Source organism: Enhydra lutris, unplaced genomic scaffold (assembly GCF_002288905.1).
Source record: "Enhydra lutris kenyoni isolate GAN:26980312 unplaced genomic scaffold, ASM228890v2 scaffoldscaffold122, whole genome shotgun sequence".
NCBI lineage: Eukaryota > Metazoa > Chordata > Mammalia > Carnivora > Mustelidae > Enhydra > Enhydra lutris.
The window spans coordinates 245,318-271,737 of NW_019154206.1; the positions used below are offsets into that span (position 1 = coordinate 245,318).

The 26,420-nt window shown below is 48.6% G+C and overlaps 1 protein-coding gene across 2 annotated transcripts; it reads right to left on the reverse strand.

The window, feature by feature from the left end:
• On the reverse strand, positions 1 to 13,013 carry LOC111139863 (zinc finger and SCAN domain containing 18). Of its 2 annotated transcripts, XM_022492285.1 has the most exons (7): positions 12,870 to 13,013; positions 6,943 to 7,471; positions 6,236 to 6,298; positions 5,054 to 5,145; positions 3,766 to 3,865; positions 2,989 to 3,264; positions 1 to 1,804 (listed from the first exon to the last, which is right to left on the reverse strand). In XM_022492285.1, the coding sequence occupies exons 2-7, from the start codon at positions 7,334 to 7,336 to the stop codon at positions 1,038 to 1,040; spliced, it is 1,692 nt and encodes a 563-aa protein (XP_022347993.1). In that variant the 5' UTR covers positions 7,337 to 7,471; positions 12,870 to 13,013; the 3' UTR covers positions 1 to 1,037. The 2 variants fall into 2 exon arrangements, with proteins under 2 accessions (XP_022347993.1, XP_022347992.1); XM_022492284.1 differs by lacking the exon at positions 12,870 to 13,013 and having other exon boundaries at positions 2,989 to 3,081.
• Positions 13,014 to 26,420: the final 13,407 nt, after the last annotated feature.

Sequence of the window (26,420 nt, forward strand, 5' to 3'; positions counted from 1 at the left end):
TGTGAGTGCGAGAAAAAAATCCTTTATTACGTTAAGCTGCTGCTCTGGGCATCGTTACAACAGACTGCCTGCTCAAACACAATGACAAAAAAGAGGCACCAGTTTATCTACAAGAAGCAGTTAAGGTTTATGCTCAGGGAAAAGAAATAATGCTGCAATCAGATTATACACACAAAGCAGAAGATCACCTTATGCAGCCCGAGGAGTTAAGCTTCGCCTGTCCAGGAAGTCACAGCTCATCAACCTCTACTGGTGTCTTCAACCTGCTCTGATCACAGGCCTCCATCCTCTGCGCAAGAAATCATCATACTTTGCAGGCAGCTCTCGTATTTAGATGCATGGCTGGGAAGTTTCACGAAACAATATCTGCCTTTACTACATGATCAATTTTTACCTATTCTACTTCATTGCTTTGTAGCACTGGTGGCCACCCACTAATTTGATTTCACAATTCACTAATGGGCAGAGATGCGTGGTTTGAAAACACTGTAATGAGGCTCCAAGCATTTCTGTGATCTCGGTTAAGCCACTCCGCACTCGCAGACGCGTGCATTAACTAGGAAAGAGTCTGCTAGTGAGGATTCAGAAGTGAGCTGGACATCAGGTGTTTACGAAAGGACCAAAAAGCTTGAGCAGAAGCCCTGGGGAGCACGAACAGGAGCACAAGACAAGGCTGACTTCAGCCAGAGCCGGCAGATCACATCCTTTAAGGCGACTCTACACTTAGCGCAATGACAAACGTCCCACCGCGCGGGTGGTGCTGAAATGGCTACGGAAGAAAGGGAATCTTCTTTCACACCCGACGGTTTGTGCTTGCATGTGGGCCTCTACATGGGTGTGTTTACAAGGAGACGAGGGCTTTCCGAGGGCCCTTCCTGGGTTCTAAGCGCTTTAGCCACATTAGCTCATCGAGAAAACAGATCACGTCCACAGAGACACTGCAAAGAAGCCACGCAAGGGTTTCAAAGGAGCAGATACATTACTCGGGAATCCCAGGCGGGTGAAGTTGTCCTCTAGGGACACTTCGAGCAAGTGGCTCATCTCTGCGCCTCTGAGTGCACAGGGAAAACATCACCTGCCACAAACCCCATGCGCCCACTGAGCCTCCCGCTGGCATGGGCTCCACACGCTGCAGGGTGGGGTCCCAGGGCCCTCCCCAATGCGTAGAATTTCTCCTTCTCATGGGTCTTCTGGTGCTCGGCCAGGGCTAGGCTGAAGTGGAAGGTCTTCCAGCAGCCCGGGCACGCGTACAGCTTCCTGCCACTGTGGCTTCTGAGATGATCAATAAAGTGTGAGATCCATGCAAAGGTTTCCCCACACTCGCTGCATGCATAGGGCTTCCCGCGGGACAGGCCAGGCTCCTCAGCAGCAGGGCAGCCTGCTGGAGAACCATCCTGGTCCGGCCTGGCCAGGGACCCTGCACTGTGGCCGGCCGCACCAGGCTCCCTCACGTGGCATGGCAGGTGGCTGCTCACACGGGAGACACACTCGGGGCCCTGCCCACCCACATCCTTCGGGCAGGGCCTCTTTCTTCCAAGGCCTTGGCGCGTGGTGGCTGGCATCATAGGCACCGCGGGGCTCTCCCTGGCTGTGCCCCTGTCCTGGGCTGGCTCCCGGATGACTGACCGCCTGTGGGCCATGGTGACAGGGCTTGGTTCCCCCTCCTGAGGATCCAGAGTCTTCTGCAGCTGCTCCTCCTCCTCTGGGGCGGCTCCCGTTAGGGGGCAAACGAGAATTTCCCTGGTGATCCTCTCCATCAGCGTCTCGCACATGTTCTCTCTACCTTCCTGCCACCTCCTGCCGCCTGAAATAAGGTCATGATGTGAGCAGTCCCAACTCCAGGGACGCCAAAGGGGTCTGCCCTTCGGGAGAAAACTAACGAAAGGCGCAGGCCAGCGACTATGAGATGGAACAGGATGGAAAGCCGGGGCAAGAGGGAAGCGAGTGAGGACATGGTGCTTGCCACACACACCATCGTCAATCCCCTCGGCAAACCCAGGGGACGGATTTGAACAAGACCACTGAGAAGACTGCCGTGTGTCCCCCATCTTTTGCAGTCCCCAAGCTCAAGTGCCTGCCTAAAGACAGTCACTCCCAGCCTGCCTTGTGCTGAAGTGGCCATGTGACTGAGTTCTAGCCCACGAGATGCACGTACAAGTGTAAGGGGTAGGGAGGAGTCTCCTTCCTGCACTGGGGATGAGCTGCAGAGGCCACTGTGACCCATGCGTGAGCAGAGCCTGGCAACGGAGCCATGAGCTGGAGCGCGCCCGCATCCTCACCAGGAAGGGCCCGACGAGCGCTTGCGCAGTACACTAACGTGTTCTAACGGGGCCCCCGATGAAGCAGTCTCCTGGGATTCAGGCCCTTGGGAAGTGCCCCCACCACACACACTCACACATACAACCCATGCACCATGCACACTGGTTTGACCATGTGACCTGCTGGGGTCTAGGGGACATTAAGTGTGCATGATGCAAGCAAAGGCTCGCAGAGTACCACGGGACGGTGCTGACCCTCCCTCTCTGACCTTGCTGCCACACTGTGAAGCAGCTCAGACCAGCCATGTGGAGAGACAATGAGGAGAGCACAGGCTGATGGCTGCAGTGAGCTCCCCGTCAAGAGCCAGCACCAACTGCCACGGTTGAGTGAGACCACCCAGGACGAGTCTCCGGATGACTGTGGCTGTGTACACAGCCCCACAGCCCCACAGGGAAAACAGAGGCCCAGCCAATCCCAGTCACCCCCGCTGGTGTTCAAGTGACTAAGCTTTGGGACTGTTATCTAGGAAGAGATAGTTAGAACAGCTGGACTGCTACCTCCTGCTCTGACATTTGGGGGGTGGGGGCGGCAAAAGTATGGGGCATGGGATGGGGAAGAGTGAGGTCCAAGTTGAGGTCTTTGCCGAGCCCAGCGGAGCTTCGAGGAGCTCCATCAGCCTCCGAAAGGCACACCCTCCACCCTGGCCTGACCACAGCTCTTGGACCTCACCTGAGAAGCTGCCTTCCGGTGGTTCTGTTTCAACTAACCGGAGCTCCTCCGTCTCCAGCCTGCAGGCATCATCAGGCTGGGCCAGCTGAAACCCTGGGTGGGATTTAAAAAAAAAAAAAACACAAACCAGAAAGAGCCATCGAAAGCAGACTAGAAACAGCCAACGATGCACCTCAGCTCTCACAGGTTGGCCGGGGCAGCCCCAATCCTTTCCTCTGTCCTGGGACATCCGCCAAAGCCGCTCGAAGCCCTGGAGAGCGGGGGACTCCTGGCACACTGGGGAAGGGGTGAAGAGAGCCCACTGAGGAAGAACAGGAAAGCCCAACAGGAAATGGGGAAATTCAAGGGAGAGCAGTCAGAATAGACCCTAAAACTACAACCACAAGGAACTCAGAAGTCTGTGCTGGGGACTGGGCTGTGGGCAAAGACGTCCACACAAGAGGGAAGACCCATGAAGGCCAAGAGGCTCCGTGTCTGCACCGAGGAGGAAGGGAAAGTTGACACACTGGGGCCAGGAGGCCTTTCCACATTCAGAAGCTTCAGGTCGCAGAGCAGGGGTTGCAAACTCAAAAGCCCAGGGCTCTGGCAGGCCTCAAATGTGTAGATCGAGAAGGGCAGGGCCAAGGTGGGGGCCCTGGCAAGGTCATTCATGGTCAAGTATGTTCAAAACACTGTGGGGCCTTAACCAGAGCCCCACATTGGAGTTGGAAACCCCTAAACCAATGCATCTGGAAGAGGGCAGAGGATGCAGCATGAGGCCGTGGGGACAGGTCTCACCCCACAGGAGCAGCTTCCGGAAGGTCTTCAGGTTCTCCTCCGCCGGGTCCAGGTGGCCCCACTCCCCCAGGTACAGAGGCACCTCCGGAAATGTCAACTTCTGAAACAGTAGCACCGCCATGGCTAAGGCTTCCCGAGCAGAGGAAGGGTGGACCCTTGTCCCACGACGCCAGGGACCACAATGGGGGTGGCACTATCCTGGGGGGCTCCTCCCTCCCCCCCACCACCATGCAGGTCCTGGACCTGGATCCTGGCTTAACCTGATGGAAGGGTTTCTTGGCCCCAGAACTACGGACTTTTTTTTTTTTTTTTTTAAGATTTTATTTATTTATTTGATGAGAGCGAGCAAGTGCACAAGCAGGGGGAGCAGGAGAGGGGGATGCAGGCTCCCTGTCAAGTGGGGAGCCCGAGGTAGGGCTCAAGCCCAGTACCTGGGGATGAGCCGAAAGCAGATCCCCAACTAACCAAGCGTCCCAGGTGCCCCAGAGCTAGGGACTTTGTCAGCTGGGCCTGTCCCAAGCACTGCAGGATGTTTCCCACCCTCCTCCCTGTGGATGTCAGCAGCACCTCCTCCCTGCAGAAGTACTGACAAGCTAAGCGGTCTCTAGACATCACCCAATATCCCCCGAGGGGCAAAGCCACCCTGGCTGAGAGCCACTGCTGTAGACGACCCCAGAGTCTCCTATGTCTGCCACCCCTGCACACCACACAGGCCCCAGGCCAGCACCTGGGGGGACCGGGACAGCCATCCTCACTGCCGTCAGGAGAAGCAGTCACCATGACAAAGGCCACGGGCTCCATAAGGTCTGGGGGAGCTGTCTCCCGGGGAGAGGAAAGGGCACGTCCAGGCCCAGAGTGCCGAAGGGCAGGGGGCATGGGAGTGGGGACAGGAGTCGTGGCTAGCAACAATGGTGCACCCCAGAAGAGAGGAACAGTGCCCTGGCCACAGCCAGAGGGATGAGGGCCAGGGAGTCGCCATACTGGGTGGGCAGGGAGCTGACAGAAAGGGAGACCCTGTCCAACATTCCTAGGGATCTCTCGCTCTGATCCCAGAGACCTCTCCTCGCCTCATCCCCACCCGCTCTCAGCCAGGCTCATGTCTTGGTTTCCTGGGGTGGCAGCAGGTCAGGAGTCCAGCCCTGGAACCTCAGCCCACCCCAGCTCCTCCTGCGGAGCGGGTGGCATGTTAACAACTGGGAGAGGGAAAGAGCCTCACAAGCTAGGATGACAGATCCACCTCCTGGGGAACAGGCCCGATGAGCCCCTGGACAAGAAAGACCCTACCCACCTTCGGCTCGACCTTTGCAGGCTTGGCCTCTTCGGTCTTCTTGTCGCCGATGTTCCCCTGTTCCAGAAGCACAGGGTCTAGAGAGGGACAGGCTGGGAGAAGGGGAGACAAAGATGAGGAGACTGGTTTTACACAGCTGGGCAGCCCGAACCAATGAGGGAGACCCCACCGCCTCCCTTGCACAGGTCCCAGAAAGAGAGCGAAGAGTTCTCCGACTCAGAGGAAGGGAGGCCCGAGTGCTCACGTCACAGCAGGTCCCAAGCTCAAGGGGCCCCACAACTGTCCTCAACTGACAGAGCAGAGCACACCAAGAAGAAAGCAAAAAGAAGCTCAAGGTCAGCAGTGGCCCCAGGAATTCGAACTAAAAAGCCACAAAGCAGAGAATGCTTTCATACCCGTTAGCGTGACGGAAATCTTAAACAGCAAGAACGTACGGTACCGGCGTGGATGTGGGTAAGTGGGCACCCTTGTACACTGGCACTGTGTACGCTATGGAACTTCTACAAAACCATGTGGAATGTCCTCTTTCCAGTGATCCCAAGGAACCCACCTACACAAACGAAACCTCCCACACCAGGTACAGGCCTGAGGACGTTTAACAGCACATTTGTAGGAAGAGGCAGAAACCTTAATTAATGGCAGTAACTTCCAACTCGGGACCAGGAAGGGCAGATCCTGTGAAATGCCATGAAGGTAAAGGAATGGCACTGGATATCTGGCCACCATCTGGAGGGGGCTGGCTGGGTGACACACTCTGAACAGCATGAGCTCAGGCACAAAAAAATCACCTCCAGGAAAAAGGGCCACAAACCCTCTGAGGAGACTCCTGGGTGAGATGTGTGTGCACCCAAGAGATGTACAGAGACACATGAAGGAACACATGCCAGGGGGCACCACTTGGTCTAGTTTTAGAGGACACATGGGGTGGAGAGATTATTACTATTTTTCTTTGTACCTCAACGCTTTTCACTATTAATAGCAAAGCACGTACACCTTCTGTGATCTTTGAAAACAAATTTAATTATAAATACTTATCACGTTCACCAGAGCCTATAGAAAGAAGTCAGCACAGACTTCTAGGCCTCGGTTACCTGGCCCCCCTCTGACTTCCTCCCACCCTCTCCCAACCTCCCCCAATCAAACCCTGGCCCATACCCGCCCAAGGGCTAGCTGGTCACTCACAGTTGTCAGGGGATGCCTGGGTCTCGCTGGGCTCCAGGTCTTCACTGGCCCTCGCAGGCCCACCTGGTAGTAACGGACAACAGAGGCTCAGCATGCTTCCCACACTCCCCCTTCCTCAAAGCTGCGGATAGCTCCATGGGAAACTCAACAGCATCCCTGCTTATACTCGAAGGGCGAGTGAGCCCAAAAGGGAGAGATGTGCTAACAATCACATAGTAAACCTGCAGGAGGTGGGCATGGACAAAGGCTTCTGACCAAGAGCCTAAGGCTCCAGACCACCCCCCGACACCAGTCCTTCAGGTCCTGCCCTCAGATGTGGTAACTGCCCACCCAGCCCCAGTGCTTCTCTTCTTACCTTACTGAGGGGATAGAAACAAATGCCCAGAACATTTACTCAGCTTTTAAGGGGCTGGTTCCCTTCTGCTTCCTCGCATTGGGAAGGCAGATGTGAGGGCAGGAGCCCGAGCAGTCTTCCTGGTCCATGTGACAACTCTGAGGATGCCGCCACTGGGCAGAGTGGTGAGGCTGCAGCCCCCACCAGCTCTGGGCTGCTCACCTCTGTGCCTCTTATACACCAGGGAGCTCAACTCTCAGGGAAGCCACTGACTGGCTTGGGCTCTATGCTGTCAATTTTACGCCTTCCAAGGCTGACCACCCCACTTCCTATTTCTTCTGTGGTCTACTCTCCTCTGGGGTAGAGGCCTCACCTGGCTCTTCCAGGGCCTTGGTAAGGTCCTTCACCAGGGAGGCTGCCTTCTTGCAGCTCTCAGGACACTGTGCCACCACCAGGGGCCGGACATTGTCAGGCAGGACGCTCAGGAACTGCTCCAGCACCAGCAGCTCCAGCATCTGCTCCTTGGAGTGCACCTCGGGCTGCAGCCACTGGCGGCACAGCTCAAACAGCTCGGTCACGGCCTGGTGGGGCCCAGCCCCTTCCTGGTAGATGAAGTTCCGGAAATGCTGGCGGGAGAACTCAAGGTCCCGTCCAAGGACAGTCTTGGGGTCCTCCTCCTGGTCCTCAGCTGCTGATCCTAGCAGAGGCAGTTCTGGGGGAATTAGGGAGCTCCTAGGGGTGGCAAATGCCTTCTCCAAAGGCAACATCTTTTCAAACCCGCACTGGGAAATGTGACGAGCCAGGGACAGGGCAGGTGTTGTGGAGGGCGAATTCACGTAACTGCAACCGCAAAGGACAGAGAGAACAGCAGGACGCTCTGGGATCTCAGCCAGAATCCAGACCTGCACAGGACAGACAAGAGATGCCTACATAACGAGAAGCCAGCCACGAGGCATCCACCCCAGAGAAGAACAAGCAGGGTCCCCTGAGCTCATCAGTCCCACTCACCACACCAGGAGTCCATGCAGAATTATTTCCAAGCAATCTGCTTGTTAAGTATCAGCAGAGTTTTACACTTGCATAGATAAAAATTAACATAAAAAGTGGGAGGTGGAAAGACTCATTTTGTAAGACTGGTATTATCAGGATTAAAAAAAATCAGTCACAGCTAAGAGTAAAGTTAAAGGATCTCACTTTTAAAAATGTAAAAATTTGGGGCCCCTGGGTGGCTCAGTGGGTTAAAGCCTCTGCCTTCGGCTCAGGTCATGATCCCAGGGTCCTGGGATCAAGCCCTGCATCCGGCTCTCTGCTCAGCAGGGAGCCTGCTTCCCTTCCTCTCTCTCTGCCTGCCTCTCTGCCTACTGTGATCTTTGTCTGTCAAATAAATAAATAAAATCTTAAAAAAAAAAAAGTAAAAATCTCAAAACGTTACAAAACTCACTCCAACGATGTATACTCAAAGCATGTGGTACCATGCCAGATTTGGGTGTATCCCAGACTTCTTTCACCTTTGGAAGGGCTAGGTATCACCATTGTCCCTCCTATTTAGATAACTGTAAAATCTGAAAACACAGCTGACCCTTGAACACCTTGAACTGCATGGTCCACTTAAGGTAGATTTCTTTTTTTATAAATACAGTACCATGCTGTAAACACATTCTCTTTTTTACAATTAGAACATTTTTTTTCTCTAACCTTATTGTAAGAATACAGTATTTAAAAGATGTTACATACAAAACGTAAGTTAACCAACTGATTATCTGTAAGGCTTCCAGTCAACAGAAGCTATTGGTAGATAAGTGTTTGAGAAGCCAAAAGTTATACACAGATTTTTGACAATGCCCTAACCTTCAACTTCTTCAGAGTCGACTATAGATCAGTAAACAACCAGCATCTACTTCTGGAAATGGCACAGGACTGCAGACCCAGCCTGACCCGCCCACAGAACCAGATGGGAAGCAGAAGTTGTTGACCAGGAGAAGAGTACAATGGTGGGGGGAGAGGAGAGACTATGGTGTTTAGGTCCTGGGAGTTCAGGTCCTGCTCTGTCCTCTCCCCACCCCCAGCTAATCCTGACGGGAAGCGGCATCATCTGAGAGAAGCTAGATTCGGGATGTTTAGGTGAACTCTCTTGACTGTAACTGCTGGCAAACAGTGAGCAAGCTGAACGAGGAACCCGGCAGGCCACCGCTGGCCAGTCCACCTGCTGTTGGCTTCAGGCTCCCAGTGCCTTCACCAGCTGTGAGTACATAGGGACATGCACTCCAGTTCCTCCCAGAACCTGCTGTGTCTGCACTTCTCCCCGTATAACCGGGAGATCCATGGACCCCACCAGGAGGGACACATCCCAGACAAAAGCTGCACCCAAACCCAGTGGGAATGCTCTCCCTAGCCAAATCACAGAAACCAACGTTTTTCTTCCAAACACGTCTGGGGAAGTCAAGAGAATGTGGTGAGGATTTTGTCTTTACAGAGAAAACTGCAATGAGGACCCAGGCACCAATGACCTCCTCCAGGGAAAGGGAAGATGTGCTCTGACATTCCACCAGGGCACGGGGCCCAAGGACGTTGTAGCTGGGGGTGTCGGATTCCATTCACATCAAGCGTCCAGAAGAGGCAAGTCCACAGAGACGGAAAGTAGCTCAGTGGCTGCCAGGGGCGGGGGTCAGAGTCAGAGGGACTGTCCTGCTTTATCACTATTTTATATCGCTTTATCACTATTTTATTACTTCTTCCTGGAGTGATAAAATGCTCTAAAATTCACCGTGGTATTGGTTGTACAACTCTGTGAATGGGTAAAAACCAACGAATTGCACATTTTAAATAGGTGAACTCTTTTGGTATGTCAACTGTATCTCAATAAAGCTGTTAAATATAGACGGAAAAAAAACGTTGGTAGAGGCCCCAAGGCCCACTGCTCCCCCTCTCTGAGGTTACACCAGGGGTCCGAAGCCATTCCACACAGAGTTCCATTTCCCTCAAGGCAGAGACAGCTGGGCCGCGCCATCATTACCACCGTTTCCCTCGCACACCCCGCCTCAGCCCGCCCTGCTCCCTACAGCATTCCTGTCCCGCACAGGTCTGGGCTCTGAAGGGGCCCCCCATGGAGACCTTCCCTCCATCCACACCTCCTCAGTCCCTCTTACCTGCCTATCACCTGCCTCCCCTGCTGGAACATAAACCCCAGGAGAGTTGAGGTTACTCACAGGGAACGCTCTGGGCAGTTCCTGGCTCAGTATTTGTTGAGTGCATAAATTATCTTTTTCAACTCATTTTAGAGAGAGAAAAAGCACAACAGGTGGGGGGTGGAGGGAGAGAGAATCTCAAGCAGACTCGCCACTGACTGTGGAGCTCCACCATCCTAGGACCCCGAGATCATAACCTGAGCCAAAATTGAGAGCCAGATGCTCAACCCACTGAGCCACGCAGGTGCCCATTATTTAAATTACTTTTAAATGGTTCCAGTCCTCTACTAACAGGCATGCTGGCTATTCCTAATTTTTGCTGGCCATTACCCTCATATCCGTCTATCTGGGATCAGGTTGGGGATATACCTGGAAGGTCAAAGTAGAAGTAGGATACCTGGACCACTGGGCATGTGCTGTGACCCACAGCAGCCCACTGGAGGCAACCCAGCCCCTGCCACCCACTACAGTAGTGCTCACCAGGGTTCTCCTTCCCCCCACCTCTGCATCGGGGACCTCAGACCACAAAACCTGCTCCTTCCACTCTGTCAGTCAGCAGCCTGCTTTTCGATGGCACTTACAGCTCCCTTTCTATTAAGTAATTAAAGTGGTTTCTCTCTGGCTTGGTCTTGCCAGTGTCCCCATCTGTGGCTTGTCTTTTCAGTTTATGCTCTTTCAGCTATAAGGGTCTAATGTTTACTTTTCTTTTTTCCCCTAAATAAATTTCTGAGTTCCAAAACTTGTTTGTAAAGAGCTTCCCTGGGGCACCTGGGTGGCTCAGTCGTTAAAACATCTGCCTTCAGCTCAGGTGCTTCTCCCTCTCCCACTCCCCCTGCTTGTGTTCCCTCTCTCACTGCCTCTTTCTGTGTCAAATAAATTTTTAAAATCTTTAAAAATAGATGAGTAAGTAAAGAGCTTCTTTCCCTACCTCAGGATGAGAAATGCACTCTTGCATTTCCTCTGCTAGGGCCACAAGGGGCAAATGCAGGACAGTCTCAGTTGTGAGAACACAAATTTGCCTGGCGGCTAAAGCAACCAGAGAACCTGTCTGTCCCAGGCCTGGCTGTGTCCCTATTACAAAAGAGGCTGCTGGCTGGGCTTCTGGACTCAAAAGTGACGTTGTTGCCGTTGACTAATCTAGAGCCTCCTCTGGCAACAGAAGTGTTGCCAGCTCCAGCCAGCAGCACAGCCATATTTATCCCAACAGGCACAGGGTACACGGAGCTCTATGTGGAGCACGGGCAGGTGTGTGGTCACACAAGCAAGTAATTTGCATTTTCTTAGGATACCACAGGCACTACTGTTCTGTGTGGGTCCTGTCTCAGAAGGTTACCTTGAACTCACTAGTAAGTGCATGCACAGGTCTCATCGTCCTGCACTGGAGCCTCACGAACTGGTCACGCCGCTGCAAGGATGTTGTTAGGCAGAGGGACCACCGGAACTCTTCCCTGTCCCCAGCTTCCTTGAGTAAAGCCATTCCCCACTGCCCAAATTCCTCCTGACTCAGTCACCAGGCAGCTATCCACCCCATCACATACACATCTTGGGGCCTCGGGGAATTTACCTCAAATGGGGATGGAAATTTCCTAGAGCCCAGGCTCCCCTTGCATCCCTGCCCACAAGTCCAAGGATGCAGAGGAAGCAGTGGGGGGGGGGGGCGAGGGGGGGGCAGGTGAGCTGAGAGGTCCCCAAGCCCTGTGGGGCTCCTGCAAGCAAATCCCTCTCACACTGGGCTAAGCAGAGATCAAGGTTGGCTTCTAACTCCTCAACTCTACCTCCAGGCCTGCCCTGCCCCACTTCCCCCTCTCCACATATGCCCATCTGAGGTGACTCAAGATACTCACAGAGTCTCTTGGCCTCAACCAATAATTATTTACTCATTACAAAGGGCGCCTTTAAAATGAGAAAACGTAGATCAAGGGATCATCCTTAACATCTTAGCTGTCTTCTATGGTCCCTGCCAAGAGTGCAAACTCTGGATCCACTTGGGAGGACAGATCGACCCAAATCAAGAAAAGTCCTGCACAACTGGCCTGAGCTTCCCAAAAGCCTAAAGGACAGAACTCAAAAGTCAGAAACTCACAGAGGCAAAGAACAATACACACATGGCCCTGGACCAGAAAAGGTACAGGACGTTGTTGGGGTTTGGGGGGAAAGGGGGGACCAAACCCTGGTACAGAGAAGAGGATGGTGGAACTGTCCAGCTTAGCCTCTAGGGTGTCAGCGAAGACATACAAAAGGTATGTGAGAGAGGAATGGAGAAGGGAGAAAAGGGAGGAGAGGAGAGAGAGGGAATGAAGTGGGGAATGAGGAGGAAAAGTGACATAAGTACAAAACAAAATATTAAGAGATGAATCTAACCAAAAGACGTGCAATTCTAAGATCTTTCCTTAAAACGCTTCTGAACATTTTTTCCCCCCACAAACAATATTCTCAGTCATCCCCACTTCCCCTTGCCGGCTCCTCCAGCAGCAAAAAAGGGAGACCCATGCTCGCCCTTCTCTTGGGTTTCTTCGCCCACCAAAGGGATCTAACACAGGGACAGACAATCCACCCCGGGCGACTGGGAAGAGGCAGGGCGTCAGGGAGCCTGGCAGCAGAGACGACCTCGGGTCCCACCCCGGGTGGCTCAGCACCACCCACTCGCTCAGCTGAACGCACACTCGGGGTACCGCAGCCCCCTCCCTGCTCCCACCCAGGACGCCACAGTCTGCCGCTCCTCCCGCCTAGGGACACCCTCAGCCCTCGAGTCCCCTCTCGTAATCCCCTCCCTCTCCCAGGCCGCAGGAGGGTGACCTCAACCCTTCCCTGTTTCCACACTGCAGAGGGGCAGCCAGGCCCCCCTCTGCGGTCTCTCAGCCAAGTCCTCCCCGCCCCATACCCTGGGGAACCGCACCCCCCACCTCACCCCGACCCCAGGGGCTCCCGGCCTCCACCCCTCCCCCGCCCAGCCCCACACCGCAGAATCTCCTTTCCCCCTCCCCCACCCGGGGTCGCTCCCTGCCCCCACAGGTCACCTCCGAACGCAGCTGCGCGAGGCACACTGGCGGGACCGCTACGATCCGCTCGACAAAAGCACGCTGTAGAGCAGCCCCCTGCCGCCAGCCAGACCTACCTCCTGCGTAGTGGTCCTCGGCCGGTTCCAGCCGCCAGGAGCTCGGCGCGATGGCGTCAGGTCAGACTGCGCGTGCGCACTGGGCCTGCGCCGCGGACTACGACTCCCAGAAGGCAGCGGGCCGTTCCCCAGAGCGAGGGCAGAGCGAAGACGCAACGACTGAACGGGCAGCCAATCAGGGGCAGAGTTAGCCTCCCTCAGCTTCTAGGCCTCTCGTGCGCCTGTGTCATTTTCGATCCATGGCAACGCGCTAAAACAGGTCGAGTGGGGGGAACTACATCGCCCTGAGAACCAGAGACGAGGAGACACTGAGGAACTGAGAGACACAGAGAGAAGACGACGCAGGGACAGGGAGTGACAGAAACGCGAGAACCCAGAGATGGAGAGACAGGGACAAGGAGACCAAGATTCCCAGAGTATCAAATAAGGCGGGATATAGAGGAGGGGAAAGAAAAGGGGAGGCCGACAGACAGAAGCCCCGCGAACGAAGAAAGATCGAGAAGGGGAGGTCCAGGCACGAGGAGACTCAGACATGGATAGAGCCAGCGACAGCGACAAAGTCCGGGACAGACAGAAATGGGTAGACCTACAACTGGGAACACAAAGACACCCAAAGACGGTAGACTTTGACGTAAAACCAGAGACGGAGACAGAGAAGGTGAGAAGCGGGATGTGGAGAGACCCAGAGACTGAGCAACAGCAGGGCAGACACCCAGAGACAGACGGAGGCACTGAGACCCAGGGACGCTGATTCGCTGCAAAGGGAGATGGGGTCTGCATATCCAGGAAGTGACAGAACTGGAAGACTAACCAAGCTGGGGGATTCGGGAGTCGCGAAAACGGAGGAAAATGTAACAGGCCGGCTGGGGTGAGTGATGTGCCCAGAGGCGCAAGACAGGTGTCGCCACTTCACTAGACGGGACAAACAGGGCAAGGGTTAGGACGCTCCTTCCCATTCCAGAATTTTCTAGATAACAAGAGTTTATAGGACTGACATTTTGTGCAAACGTGATTTTCGTTTTTAATTGGGGGCGAGGGGCAGGCAGAAGAGGGAAAGAGAATCTGAAGCAGGCCCAGGGTGAAGCCCCTTGTGGGCCTCCATCTCGGGATTTTGAGATCAGGACCTGAGCTGAAATCAAGAATTCAAGCTTACGTGGCTGAGACACCCAAGGCGCCCCTGTAAAATCTGATTATTTGAGAGAGAGAGATCACGACCAGGATTGGGGGTGTGGGGTAGAGAGAAAAGCGGACTCCCCACTAAGCAGGGAGCCGGATACCAGACTCGATTCCAGGACCCTGAGATGAGCCCAGCAGAAAGCAGATGCTTAGCCAACTAAACCACCCAGGGGCCCGAAAACTGATTTTTAAAAACGTTTATCTTAACAGGTCATTATACATATTTTATTTATTTACAACAACTCTGACATTTTTGGGTATTCAGTTCTATGAATCTTAACTTGTATAACCACCAACACAAAACAAAGAACAGATCCACTGTACAACAAACTCCTTCCTGATACTCCTCTCTCCCACCCACAACCCTGGCAGCCACTGATCCATTTTCCATGGACTTAGAATCAGAGTAGGTGGCCGTTTGAGATTTGCTTTTTTCACTGAACATAATTCCTTTGAGTTGTAGTGATAGTTTGTTCCTTTTTATTGCCAGGTACTTTTCGATGGTTTCAATATACAACAGTTTGTTCAAACATTCAACTACTAAAAGACATTTTTGTTGTTTCCAGTATTTTGCTATTACAAATAAAGCCACAATGAACATTAGTATAAATGTTTGTATGTAAACCTTCCTAAGTCTTCATTTTTCTGGGATAAATGACCAAGAGTGCAACTGCTCAGTTACATGGCAAATGTTTAGTAAATACCATTTTACATTCCCAGGAGCAACATATCTGAACACATTCTTAGAGCAATTGATGTTCCCCTTTTTTAAATTTTTATTTTTTTAAGTAATCTCTACATCCAACATGGGACTCCAATTTACAGCCATTAAGTTCAAGAGTTGCTCCACCTACCAAGTCAGCCAGGTGCCCCAGTGTTTATTTTAGCCATCCCGATTTGTAGTGACATCTCATTGCTTTTAATTTGGATTTCCCTAATGATTAATAATGTTGAACATACTTCCATATTCTCCATCTGTGTATCTGCAGTGAAATGTCTGTTCCTGTCTTATGCTCATATTTTACTTCTTAAAAAAACTGTTTCTGAGTTTTGATATTTATATATTCTAGGTATGCTCCTTGTCAGATATATGGTTTGCAAATGTTTTTTCCCAGTCTGTAGTTTGTCTTTTTATTCCCTTAACAAAGCCATTAGCAGAGCAAACCATTTTAATTGAGACGATGTACAATTTGTCACTTTTTCCTTTAATGGATCACGCTTTTTGTATCAAGTCTAAGAACACTGCTTAGCCCCCAAGGATTTCCTCTTACATTTTTTCTAAAAGTTTTATAGTTTTGGGGTGCTTGGGTGGTTCAGTTGATTAAGCTTCTGCCTTTGGCTCAGGTCATGATCCCAGGGTCCTGGGATCAAGACCTGCATCAGGATCCCTGCTAAGCGGGGAGTCTGCTTCTCCCTCTCCCTCTGCCCCTTCTCCCTTCTCATTCTCACACACCCTCTGTCTCAAATCATTTTTTAAAAAAATAGAAGTTTTATAGTTTTACTTTGTACATTTAAGTCAATCATCAATTTTGACTTTTTATAAAAGAGGTGAAGTTTATATTTAAGTTCATTTTTTTCTCCTATGGATGTTGGGCTTTTTTCCAACACTAATTCTAACACCAAATATGTAGGATTTTTTCCAAGACCACCCAATTCTCCAACCCAACTGCATGTCCAACAATTCAGTTCTAAGCTACTCAGAGTTAGGACAAACTCCACAGGTTAAGGGCTTACTTGCACAAGACTGTTCCCTCTCCAGATCACAGCCACAGGCTACACACACTTCTGTTCAGCTGACTACAAATTCACCGGATCTCTAGATCCCACCTCAGGTTTGAGAATTCACTAGAATGACTCACAGAACTTAAGAAAACACTTTATTATGTTTACCAATTTAGTAATAAAGGCTATAACTCAGGAACAGCCAAATGGAAGAGCTACATAGGGCAAGGTTTGGGAGGGGGGTGGTACACACATATCTTTGCATTCTCTAGGAATGCCTCCTCCCTCTCAGCATGTCAGTGTGTTCACCAGCCCAGAAGCTCTCTGAATTTCCTTGTCCACGAGTACTTATAAACAAATCTCCAGCCTCCCTTCCCTCCCTGAGATCATGGTGGGGGGCTGAAAGTTCCCAACCTCCTTCTAGTGACCATTACCCATCCTGAAGCTACCTATGGGACCCAAACCAAGTTCCCTTATTAGCATAAACTCAGGTGTGGTCCAAAGGGACTCTTTATGAATAACAAGACATTCCTGTCACTCAAGAAATTCTAGGATTTCTTCCAGGAATGAGGGACAATGACCAAATATGTTTTGTTATACGACAGATATCCAACTGCTCCAACACCGTTCATTAAAAAGGCTATCCTTCCCCAACTGAATAGCTTTCCACACTTGTTAAAAATAAGTTGAGCATGTTTTTGTGGGTCTATTTTTGGGTTTTCTATTCTGTTCTATAGACTTATGTGTCAGCCAAAACCACAAACTCTCGGTTACTGTAGTGAAATAGTAAGGTTTAATATCAGTTATTCCTGGGACGCCTGGGTGGCTTGGTTGAGCGGCTGCCTTCGGCCCGGGTCATGATCCCGGCATCCTGGTATCGAGTCCCGCATCGGGCTCCTTGCTCAGCAGGGAGCCTGCTTCTCTCTCTGCCTCTGCCTGGGCTCACTCTCTCTGACAAATAAATAAATAAAATCTTTAAAAAATATATCAGTTATTCCTCTCACTTTTCTTTTTCAAAAATTATTTTTAGAACAATTTTTTTTCTATTCTATGTCTAGTATTTTCCCATATAAATTGTAGAGTAAGCTTGTCTGTTTAAAAGCTTATTGTATGTCTTATGGCTCTTACCTATGTCTTCCTGGGAGTTTGATGAAAATTGCATTTTGTACACTTCTTGTATTTTTTCTTGCCTAACTGCATTGGCTAGGACTTCCAGTATGATTCCAGTAGCAGTAGGGAGTGCTGCCATCCTTATCTGTGGTTCACCATTATGATGTTGGCTATACATTACTTACATAAGCCCTTTCAGATTAAAGAAGTTCCTCTTTATTCCTAGTTTGCTACTGTTATTATGAAAAGAGAATGAATTTTGTCAGATGCTCTGTATGCATCTGTTTGTAAGACCATGTAGTTTTTGTTCTTTAGTCTGTTAATATCATGAGTTACACTGACTGGTTTTCTTTTATTTTGTTAAGATTTATTTAAGAGAGAGCACATAAGCGGTGTTGGGGGGGGAGCAGAGGCAAAAAGCAGGCTCCCCGCAGAGCAGGGAGCCTGACATGGGACTGCAACCAGGTCTGAGATCATAACCTGACCAAAGGCAGACACCTAACTGTCGGAGCCACACGGGCGCACCATGACTGGTTTTCAAATATTGGAACAGCCTTGCATTTCCAGGATAAACCCCCTGGTCATGTTGCATTGTTGCTCTTATATCTTACAGAATTCAATTTGCTGACATTTTATTGATAATATTTGTGTTAAATTCATGAAGTCTATCACTCTGTATTTCTCCTGTCATTGTCTGGTTTTAGTATCCAGGTAATGGTGACCTTATAAAATCAAGGAGGAAACACCTTGATTTTATAATCGCATTTTATAATCACATTTATAAATGTGAAAATACACATTTTCTCAAAGTGTGGAACTAGCATCATTTCTTAAGTGTTGGATAAAATTCATCAACAAAACTATCACAGCTTAGAGTTTGTTTTGAGAAAAAAAAAATCAACTACTTCAGGGTGCTTGGGTGGTTCAATCAGTTAAGTGTCTGCCTTTGGCTCAGGACATGATCCTGGGGGCCAGGGATCAAGCCCTGCGTTTGGCTTCCTGCTCAGCAGGAAGTCTGCTTAGCCCTCTCTCTGCCCCTCCTCCTTGCTCCTGCTCACTCGCTCACTCTCAAAATAAATAAACAAAATCTTTTTATTAAAAAACCCAACTATGGGGGCACCTGGGGGCTCAGAGGGTTAGACCTCTGCCTTTGGCTCAGGTCATGATCTCGGGGTCCTGGGGTCGAGCCCTGTGTTGGGCTCTCTGCTCAGTGGGGAGCCTGCTTCCCCCTTTCTCTCTGCCTGCCTCCCTGGCTTACTTGTGATCTTTCTGTCAAATAAATAAATAAAATCTTACAAAAACAACAACACCCCAACTACAGACGCCTGGGTGGCTCAGTTGGTTAAGCAGCTGCCTTCAGCCAGGTCTTGATCCCAGGGTCCTGGGATTGAGCCCCACTCACCAGGAAGCCTGATTCTCCCTCTCCCACTTCCTCTGGTGCTCCCTCTCTTGCTATCTCTCTCTGTCAAATCAATAAAATCTTAAAAAACAAAAAAAGAGCATCCATGATAATAGCAACAAGGATGGAAGCCAGAGTGCACGACCAACTAATACACACTGAACAGTGACATCCCAGGCACTCTCCACACCTCACTTAATCCTAATGAAGTAGGGCTTGTCCACATTTTAAAAGTGAGGAAGTAAGGCACAGAGAGGTTCAATAATTCAGCTAAGATCACACAGGCTATGAAGATGTAAGCCCATGAGAAACCCAAGTCTGACTGAAGTCAAAAGATGCACTCTTAACCATGACACTAACACTCATGTGGCCTTGGTCCAATGTTTTCATACAATTTCACACAATTTTTCTGTAATAACTGGGTTTCTGGTACAGACCTTCTCAGCAGCCAAGGATTTACCACTGACATGAGAACCTACTGACTGTCAGGCACAGTGTTTTCCTTTATAAATAAAAGGCTCTGGGGTGCCTGGGTGGGTCAGTGGGTTAAAGCCTCTGCCTTCGGCTCAGGTCATGATCCCAGGGTCCTGGGATCGAGCCCCGCATCGGGCTCTCTGCTCAGCAGGAAGCCTGCTTCCCCCTCTCTCTCTTCCTGCCTCTCTGCCTACTTGTGATCTCTCCTTCTGTCAAATAAAAAAAAAGAAAAAGAACAGTAAAGTACTTTGCAGTATTATCACTCTATATTGGCTAGTCCAAAAACTCATTATTTTTACTCAAGAGTTTTGACAAGATTTCTTACCAAAACCTCAAACTTGTCACATTAGCCAAATCTTCTGACACAAGGAAAGGCAAGAATTCCAAATTAAAAAGAAACATAGGGGCGCCTGGGTGGCTCCGTCATTAAGCATCTTCCTTTGGCTGGGGTCATGATGCCGGGGTCCTGGATTCAAGCCCCGAATCGGGCTCCCTGCTCAGCGGGAGACCTGTTTCTCCCTTTCCCACTCCCCATGCTTGGGTTCCTTTTCTCACTCTGTCTCTATGTGTCAAATAAATAAGCTCTTAAAAAAAAAAAAAAAAAGAAACATAGCAAAAGAATTCTCCCAATTTGGAAGAGAGGAAAAAATGAAACAAGATGAAACCAGAGAGGAAGACAAACCAAAAGAAATCAAAATCGCGGAAAACAAAGGGGGGGTTGTTGGGGGGGGGGGGGGGGGGGGCTGGCTGGGTGATAGGACACTGGGGAGGGTATGTGTTGTGATGAGTGCTGGGTGTTGTGTAAGACTGATGAATCACAAAGTTGTATCTCTGAAACAAATACATTATATGTTAATAAAAGAGTTCTCCCAATTTCTTATATAGACACAATGTCTCAAAAGTTTCTGTTCCAAGGAGTAAAGGATGAATTCAATTATTTTCAAAGAACTGCTCTTCAGTACAGTTTCTGACACTAAGTAATGAGAGTCTGACAGAGCCACTGTCACATTCACTGAATCCCCTTAGGTGTCTCTCTAGCGTGCTAAGTCTGGTGTCTAATAAAAGCAGAACTATTCTGGAAACTTTTCCCACAGTTGAAACACTAGTACAGGGTCTCCAGAGAATGTATCTTCTAGTGCTTGACCAGACCACAGCTGTCCCAGAAGCTTTGCCACACTGATTACTCTCATAAGGTTTCTCACCAGTATGAGTCCTCTTGGGCCAAATGAGACCAGTGATACTACTGAAGTTTTTGACACTGGTTACAGCCATAGAGTTTTGTACTAGTATGAATTCTCTGGTACCAGGTAAGATTAAGAGATCTCAAGACACATTTTCCCACACTCTTTTACACTCAATAGTGTTTCTCTCCAGAATGATTTAGGATTTTAACGCAACGTGGGACTCAAACATACAACCCTAAGATCAAAAGTTGTATGCTCTAACAACTGAGCCAGCCAGGTGCCCTGGAGGGACTTTTTTTTTTTTTTTTAATGCACAATGAGGTGACCGTTGCAGTTGAAGGATTTTCCACATCCATACACTTATAGGATCTCATTCTGTTGTGATTTCTCTTGTTTAATAAAGCATGAGATATTAATAAAGGCCTTTCCACACTCTGTACATACATAGGACTTCTCTCCTATGTGAATTCTCAGACAATAAGGTGGGAATCATCGGGGAAGGATTTTTCTCACACCTACATCTATATGGTTTTCTCCGGCATGGATTCTGTGATACAAAACAAGGGAAGAGTGGTGGTTGAAAGACTTCCCACACTGGTTGCACTCATGGGGCTTCTCTCCTGTGTGTGCCCTCTTGTGTTCAATAAAGACAACAGCTGGCACTGAAGGCTTTCCCACAATTATTACATTTATAAGGATTCTCTCTACATGGATTCTTCGATGCACAATCAGGAGGTAATCCTTAGAGACGGATCTTCCATGGTCGTTACAGGGATAAAGTCTGTCTCCAGTATGAGTCCTCTGGTGCCCAAGGAAGTGAGATTTTTGGCTGAAGGATTGTCCAAATTTATTATATTCACAGCATTTATCTCAAGTTACTTCTGCTCAAACACCTGCTCGCATCCCATCCCTCTGCATGGCTGCCTTTCTCTGACAATTACACCATGTTTGCCAAGAGGGCATAATGGTTGGAGAATCACCACTTTGGGTACATCTGGAGGGCTTATCTCCTGTTAGATTTCTACCAAGGTGGCCAAGTTGATCAGCTTGGCTGATGGCTCTTCTTTTTTTTTAATATTTTATTTATTTATTTTTAAGATTTTATGTATTTATTTGACAGACAGAGATCACAAGTAGGCAGAGAGGTAAGGCAGAGAGAGGAAGGGAAGCAGGCTCCCTGCTGAGCAGAGAGCCCGATATGGGGCTTGATCCCAGAACCCTGGGATCACGAACCGAGCTGAAGGCAGAGGCTTTAACCCACTGAGCCACCCAGGCGCCCCTCTGATGGCTCTTCTATAATCATTTTCATCAAGTGTGTGAACTTTACAGCTGTTCCAACAGTTACATATGTAACAGGAATGCTTATCATCTGAGTCAGGCTCACAGAAAGTTTTTGTGGCATGACTCTTTTGAGATGGAGCAGACTGAGCAGAGACTCATCCTTTCTCCATATTCACAACAACCACAGCCTTTCACCAGACCTTTGTGTTCTTCCGGGTGTGTGCAGTTTGCCTCAAATGCTTCTCAGGGGTTTTTATGAAGCATTTCTACCTGTTCCTCATATTCTCAGATTTCTCCTAATGTATATAAACAGGAGTCATCCCTCATGAATCTTTTCATTTTCATGAAATTGGGTGGTTCCACCCCAACAACATCCTGACAAGGTGAAAGGATTCACAGCTTGTGGGGAACACCTCAGGCTACATAACTACCCCTTTGTCTCAATTCTCAGGACTCCTAGCTAGACCAGATCTACATGCAGGACTACAGAGAGCCACCTCTGCTCCAGACTCTCATGACCTCCTCACATTCATGCCTCTTGTCAGAATCACATTCTCTCCATGTCTGCCCATAAACCCATGTCCTCTTTTCACATCACATTTGGGTCACAAATCCATGAACTCAAGCTTACGCTGGCCTCTGGGCTTCTTTTTCATGTACCAGTCTTCACCTTAGGCCAAAGATACCCAATAGTTGGTTATGATGTATTTCAAGCTGTGGAGAAGGAACTCACCAACAGGATGCTGTAATATATTTGTTTTAATTGCAATTTTTATTGAAGATAACTGTAGAGGAGCGCCTGGGTGGCTCAGTAGGTTAAGGCTCTGCCTTCGGCTCAGATCATGATCCCAGGGTCCTGGGATCAAGCCCCGCATCGGGCTCTCTGCTCAGCGGGGAGCCTGCTTCCCCCTCTCTCTCTGCCTGCCTCTCTGCCTCCTTGTGATCTCTCTCTCTCTCTCTGTCAAATAAATAAGATCTTAAAAAAAAAAAAAAGATAACTGTAGATTCACATGCATTTGTAAGAAAGATTAGGGAATGGCACCTCACACACTTTATCTAGTTTCCCCCAATCGTAACATCTCTCAAACCTTTAGTAAATATCACCACGACAGTACTAACTTTCATATGATCCACTGATCATCATACTCCTATTTCTCCAATTTTAGTTGTACTCACTGGCTTGTGTGTGTATCAAGTTTTATTCAATTTTATCACTGTGGTAGGTTCCGGAGCAGTTCCAACACCAATTGTGTCTCTACCACATGTTGCCCCTTTATTACTACACTCACCTTCTTCTCATGCCCAAAGTAATGCTTTTAATACCTTCTTTGTTTTCCAAGATCATTTTAAGTAAAAGGCATCATGGGAGGACCGATATCTGAAATCTCGCCTCTGATGATCACTCGTATTCCATCCAAGGTTCCTCCTGATGCTTTTATCTTTCATTCATCCTCCACATTTCTTTTTCCTTTCCGTGTAATCAGCCCACAGCACAGAGATGCTGCACCTCACCCAGTACCTCTCGAGGCTTCAGACTGAGTTATTCTTTTAATTATGAAAAACAAAAGGTCCTCTCTCTTCTGAAGAAAACAGGGTTCTCGACAACTGCTGCTTTCTGCCATGTTTTTATTTTGTTATATTGATTCTGAAACACTGGATCATCACTCTAAGCAACCCAGCTATGACAGAAATATCCTTGGGCAGCCATTCTTCTCTCACCAAGAGACTCATCACCTCTTATTAAATCTTTGACTTTGCATTTCCAAGATCAGCTATTATATAAAGAGAAACAAAAATTTGAAGATGTTTTTGACCCCAATCTATCCAATTCTATACTAATATCAATAATATAAATTTATTTCAGAGATTGTTCATAGGAAAGATAGAAAGATTTGGAAATTTGCCAAAGGCCTCACTGTGCAGAAGTTTCCATACCCTCTGGGAAGGGTGACTCCCGCCATCCCCAAACAACCCTGCACCACACGCTAACAGAGTATTTCTTCTCCTCCATGCTTACCTTGCTGTTTCTTGGAATAAATCCCCACCACTCTATTTTCTCATTTCTACCTGTGGTTTCAGCTTTCCTGCCTAGACACTCTGCTAAAAATCACAGAACAGAAACTAGATCTTCTGCAAAGGACGATCTCGAAGATTCCATGGAAATGAGTGAGCCAGGTATTTCTAATTACAAATACTTTCATGGATATGGGATTTCGAGCTGATAAATCCTAGGTAAGTGTCAGATTGATTGAACTGAGAGATGGAGTCAGGATCTCCAGGATCATTTTTAGTCCCAAAGGAAGAGAAGACTTCATCAAAATGGACTGCAGCATGAATACCAGTGAAATAAGAACTAAGGCTGAATAAACTGGTGGAAGTATTCTCCTGGTGACTACTGGGAATATTTGGTGTTATTTTTACTATTTTATATTCTGATGGTTATATGATCTATTTCCAATCTTTAGCACAGTAGAATATTTTTTAAATGGTTTCTCATTCTCATTGACCCTTCGGAATCCAGGATTAAACGCTTTCCCCAAACCTCTCTATTTGTAAGAGCAACGTGGTTATTTGCAGAGGTTCTAAAAGGACTGGTCTTCATTTTTAACAGACAAGTTGTGCAGTCAAGCACATATCTGAAGTGTCGAACCTGAGAATAAATCCTTCCATACATCGATGCCATTATGTGACACGCCCACCATGAAAAACAGGGATAAACTTCCTTTGGCATCATCTTACCACAAAGCTCACCAAGGTACAGCTGGAACCCATTCTGTAGCTTACAGTCTTGTAGAAAGAAATGAAGGTCCCTGGCAAGCTGGGAAAACATGCATATTTGGGATGTTCAAGGAAAGAGGAACTGACCCACATGTGTAGATAGTACAGATGCAGTCTTCATGAGTTTTCTGGGTTTTTTTCATACTCATTATAAAAAAGAAAACCAGAGTGAACTACAGAAACCACTGGAGGGAGTGAGGCTAGTGAAAACATGGTCCTAGATCCTTAGTAAACCTGCAGGCAGTTCAGTCACTGAAGAGAAGCACCATAACCGAGCTGTTTACTCTGGATAGGAACCACCATTGAAAAAGGCCAGGAACACACTTCTAAGAAACAAGAAATCAAGAACTAGCAATTGTACAAACAACAAAAGCTATTGGTTTCTACACATAACTATGCATCATATGTGACTCTGTTTTCAGAGGTTTCAAGAAAGGATCTAGCCATATAGCTGACATCCACTAATGAAGGAGATCCTTGACCAACTGTCTCCAAGATGCTGCTTTGATGACTTGTGATGCTTTGGTTCTCCTTCTTCCAAAATCTCCTTTCTTCCCCTCTCTGCACGTTGTATTCCCAAACCAGCACATTATACTAGGCCCTCGTTTTTATACTGACTTTCCCTCTCCCAACCTCATGGTTCCTCTGAATCTGCGTATTAGACAGCTGACGTCTCATGCTCTCAGAGCTCTGCCAGACATCGTACACCGAAGAGCTAAAAAACTGAATGCCAGCGTCCTACTCTGACAGTACCCACCCACCCGTGCTGCTCCTCCCAGTAAATGGCCACTTCACATTCCCAGTGGAGTGGGCCAGAAACGTGGGCCTTATCCCCTATTCTGTGTCTTTTCTCAAAAGTCACATCTAATTTCTCAGCTCTGACTTACAAATTCATCCAGAATCCCACCACTCTGCATTTCCTCCACCACTGCGGTCCAGGCTGGAGTCATTCATTTAAAAGAAGAAAGATATACACACACGTATATGTAACCTGTTCTCTTCCTGGAGAATCATTTTGGTATAGTTGAAGTCAAACTGAACTGTACATACAATTTTGGGTCCTTTTTTTGGTTTTTCCCAGTTAATATTATGGGTAGTTTCCACATCATTAACATGTTTTTATTAGCAGAAAAAATGGTGCAGCCTTTTAAGAACAATTTTGCGTTGAAATTAAAATTTTAAAAATGCAAAGCGTGTGGTAGATCAACATTAAAAATTCAAAACTAGGGGCGCCTGGGTGGTTCAGTGGGTTAAAGCCTCTCCTTTCAGCTCAGGTCATGATCCCAGGGTCCTGGGATCGAGTCCTCAGCGAGGAGCCCGCTTCCCTTCCTCCCTCTCTGCCTGCCTCTCTACCTACTTGTGATCTCTGTCTGTCAAATAAATAAAATCTTAAAAATAAAATTCAAAACTAACATTAAGAGGACCTGGCCCTTGGTGTTATTTCATCAAACTTTTGCTCCAGTTACATATGCATATGGGTTATGAATGTGTGTTTCTTATAATGCCTGGGTCAAACAAAACAAAACAAAACAAAAAGAAAAAGAAAACCCCAGGCTGGAGAAACTCTTACCCTTTTTGCAAGGACACATGTTCAAGATGCCCACTAAAGCACTGTTGGGAACACTGAAAAACTGCAAACTCCCAGCTGTGCATCAACGCTGGGGGGAAGAGGTAATAATTTGTGGCAGCTTCACAAGGTAGAACACCGTACAACAGCGAAAACAGTACATGTGGAAACCAAAGACTGGTGAGAGAAGCAGACTGCAGAAGTTTACATATCAAGCATGTCAATTCCAAACACAAACAAACCATACTCCAGGCTACAGGGACTATACAGGGAAAAGCTGTTAGCAGCCTGAAGACAAAGGTTAAGTGTCTGCTAGATGTGTCACAAACCCCTTTTGTGATCTTAAGTCTCTTGGGGAGGGCCCGCTCCCTCTTGTGGTCACACTGGGGTGGCCCTTTTTCATTCACTAAGCAAATGTTTACTGAATGCCTACTGTGTGCCAGGTCCTGTGCTAGGCAGGGATCAATCAGCACTGGATGAGAGAGGAAGACCCTGTCTGGTGGAGCTGGCTTTCTAGCGGGGAATACACAAAGAACAAACTGCAAAGTGTCTCCATCACTCACTCTGCAAATTCAGAATGCACACAGATGTGGATCCGTTTTCTTAGTTAGCACTGGTGTCCCTGACTGCCCCATCTCTACCTGCTGTTCAAAACCCAGAAACCAAGCAGATTCCGGGAACACACTGCTCAAGGAAGATGGCAGGACTGTGACGCAAGCTCCTAACCATCTACACCCCTGTTCTAGAGCTCCAGAGGGTTCTGGCCATTACTAGGGGTGCGGTGGGAGACCTGGGACAGAGAACAGACGTGATCTGAAACAGGGGTGTAGATGGTTAGGAGCTTGCGTCACAGTCCTGCC

What these genes read in the sequence shown, in the direction of transcription:
- LOC111139863 (XM_022492285.1), bottom strand. Translation starts at nt 7,336, where the DNA reads ATGTTGCCTTTGGAGAAGGCATTTGCCACCCCTAGGAGCTCCCTAATT. An exon ending in CAAGGCCCTGGAAGAGCCAG is followed by an intron (nt 6,299 to 6,942) that starts GTGAGGCCTCTA and finishes CGTTACTACCAG; the next exon opens with GTGGGCCTGCGAGGGCCAGT. An exon ending in ACCGGAAGGCAGCTTCTCAG is followed by an intron (nt 1,805 to 2,988) that starts GTGAGGTCCAAG and finishes ACCTTATTTCAG; the next exon opens with GCGGCAGGAGGTGGCAGGAA.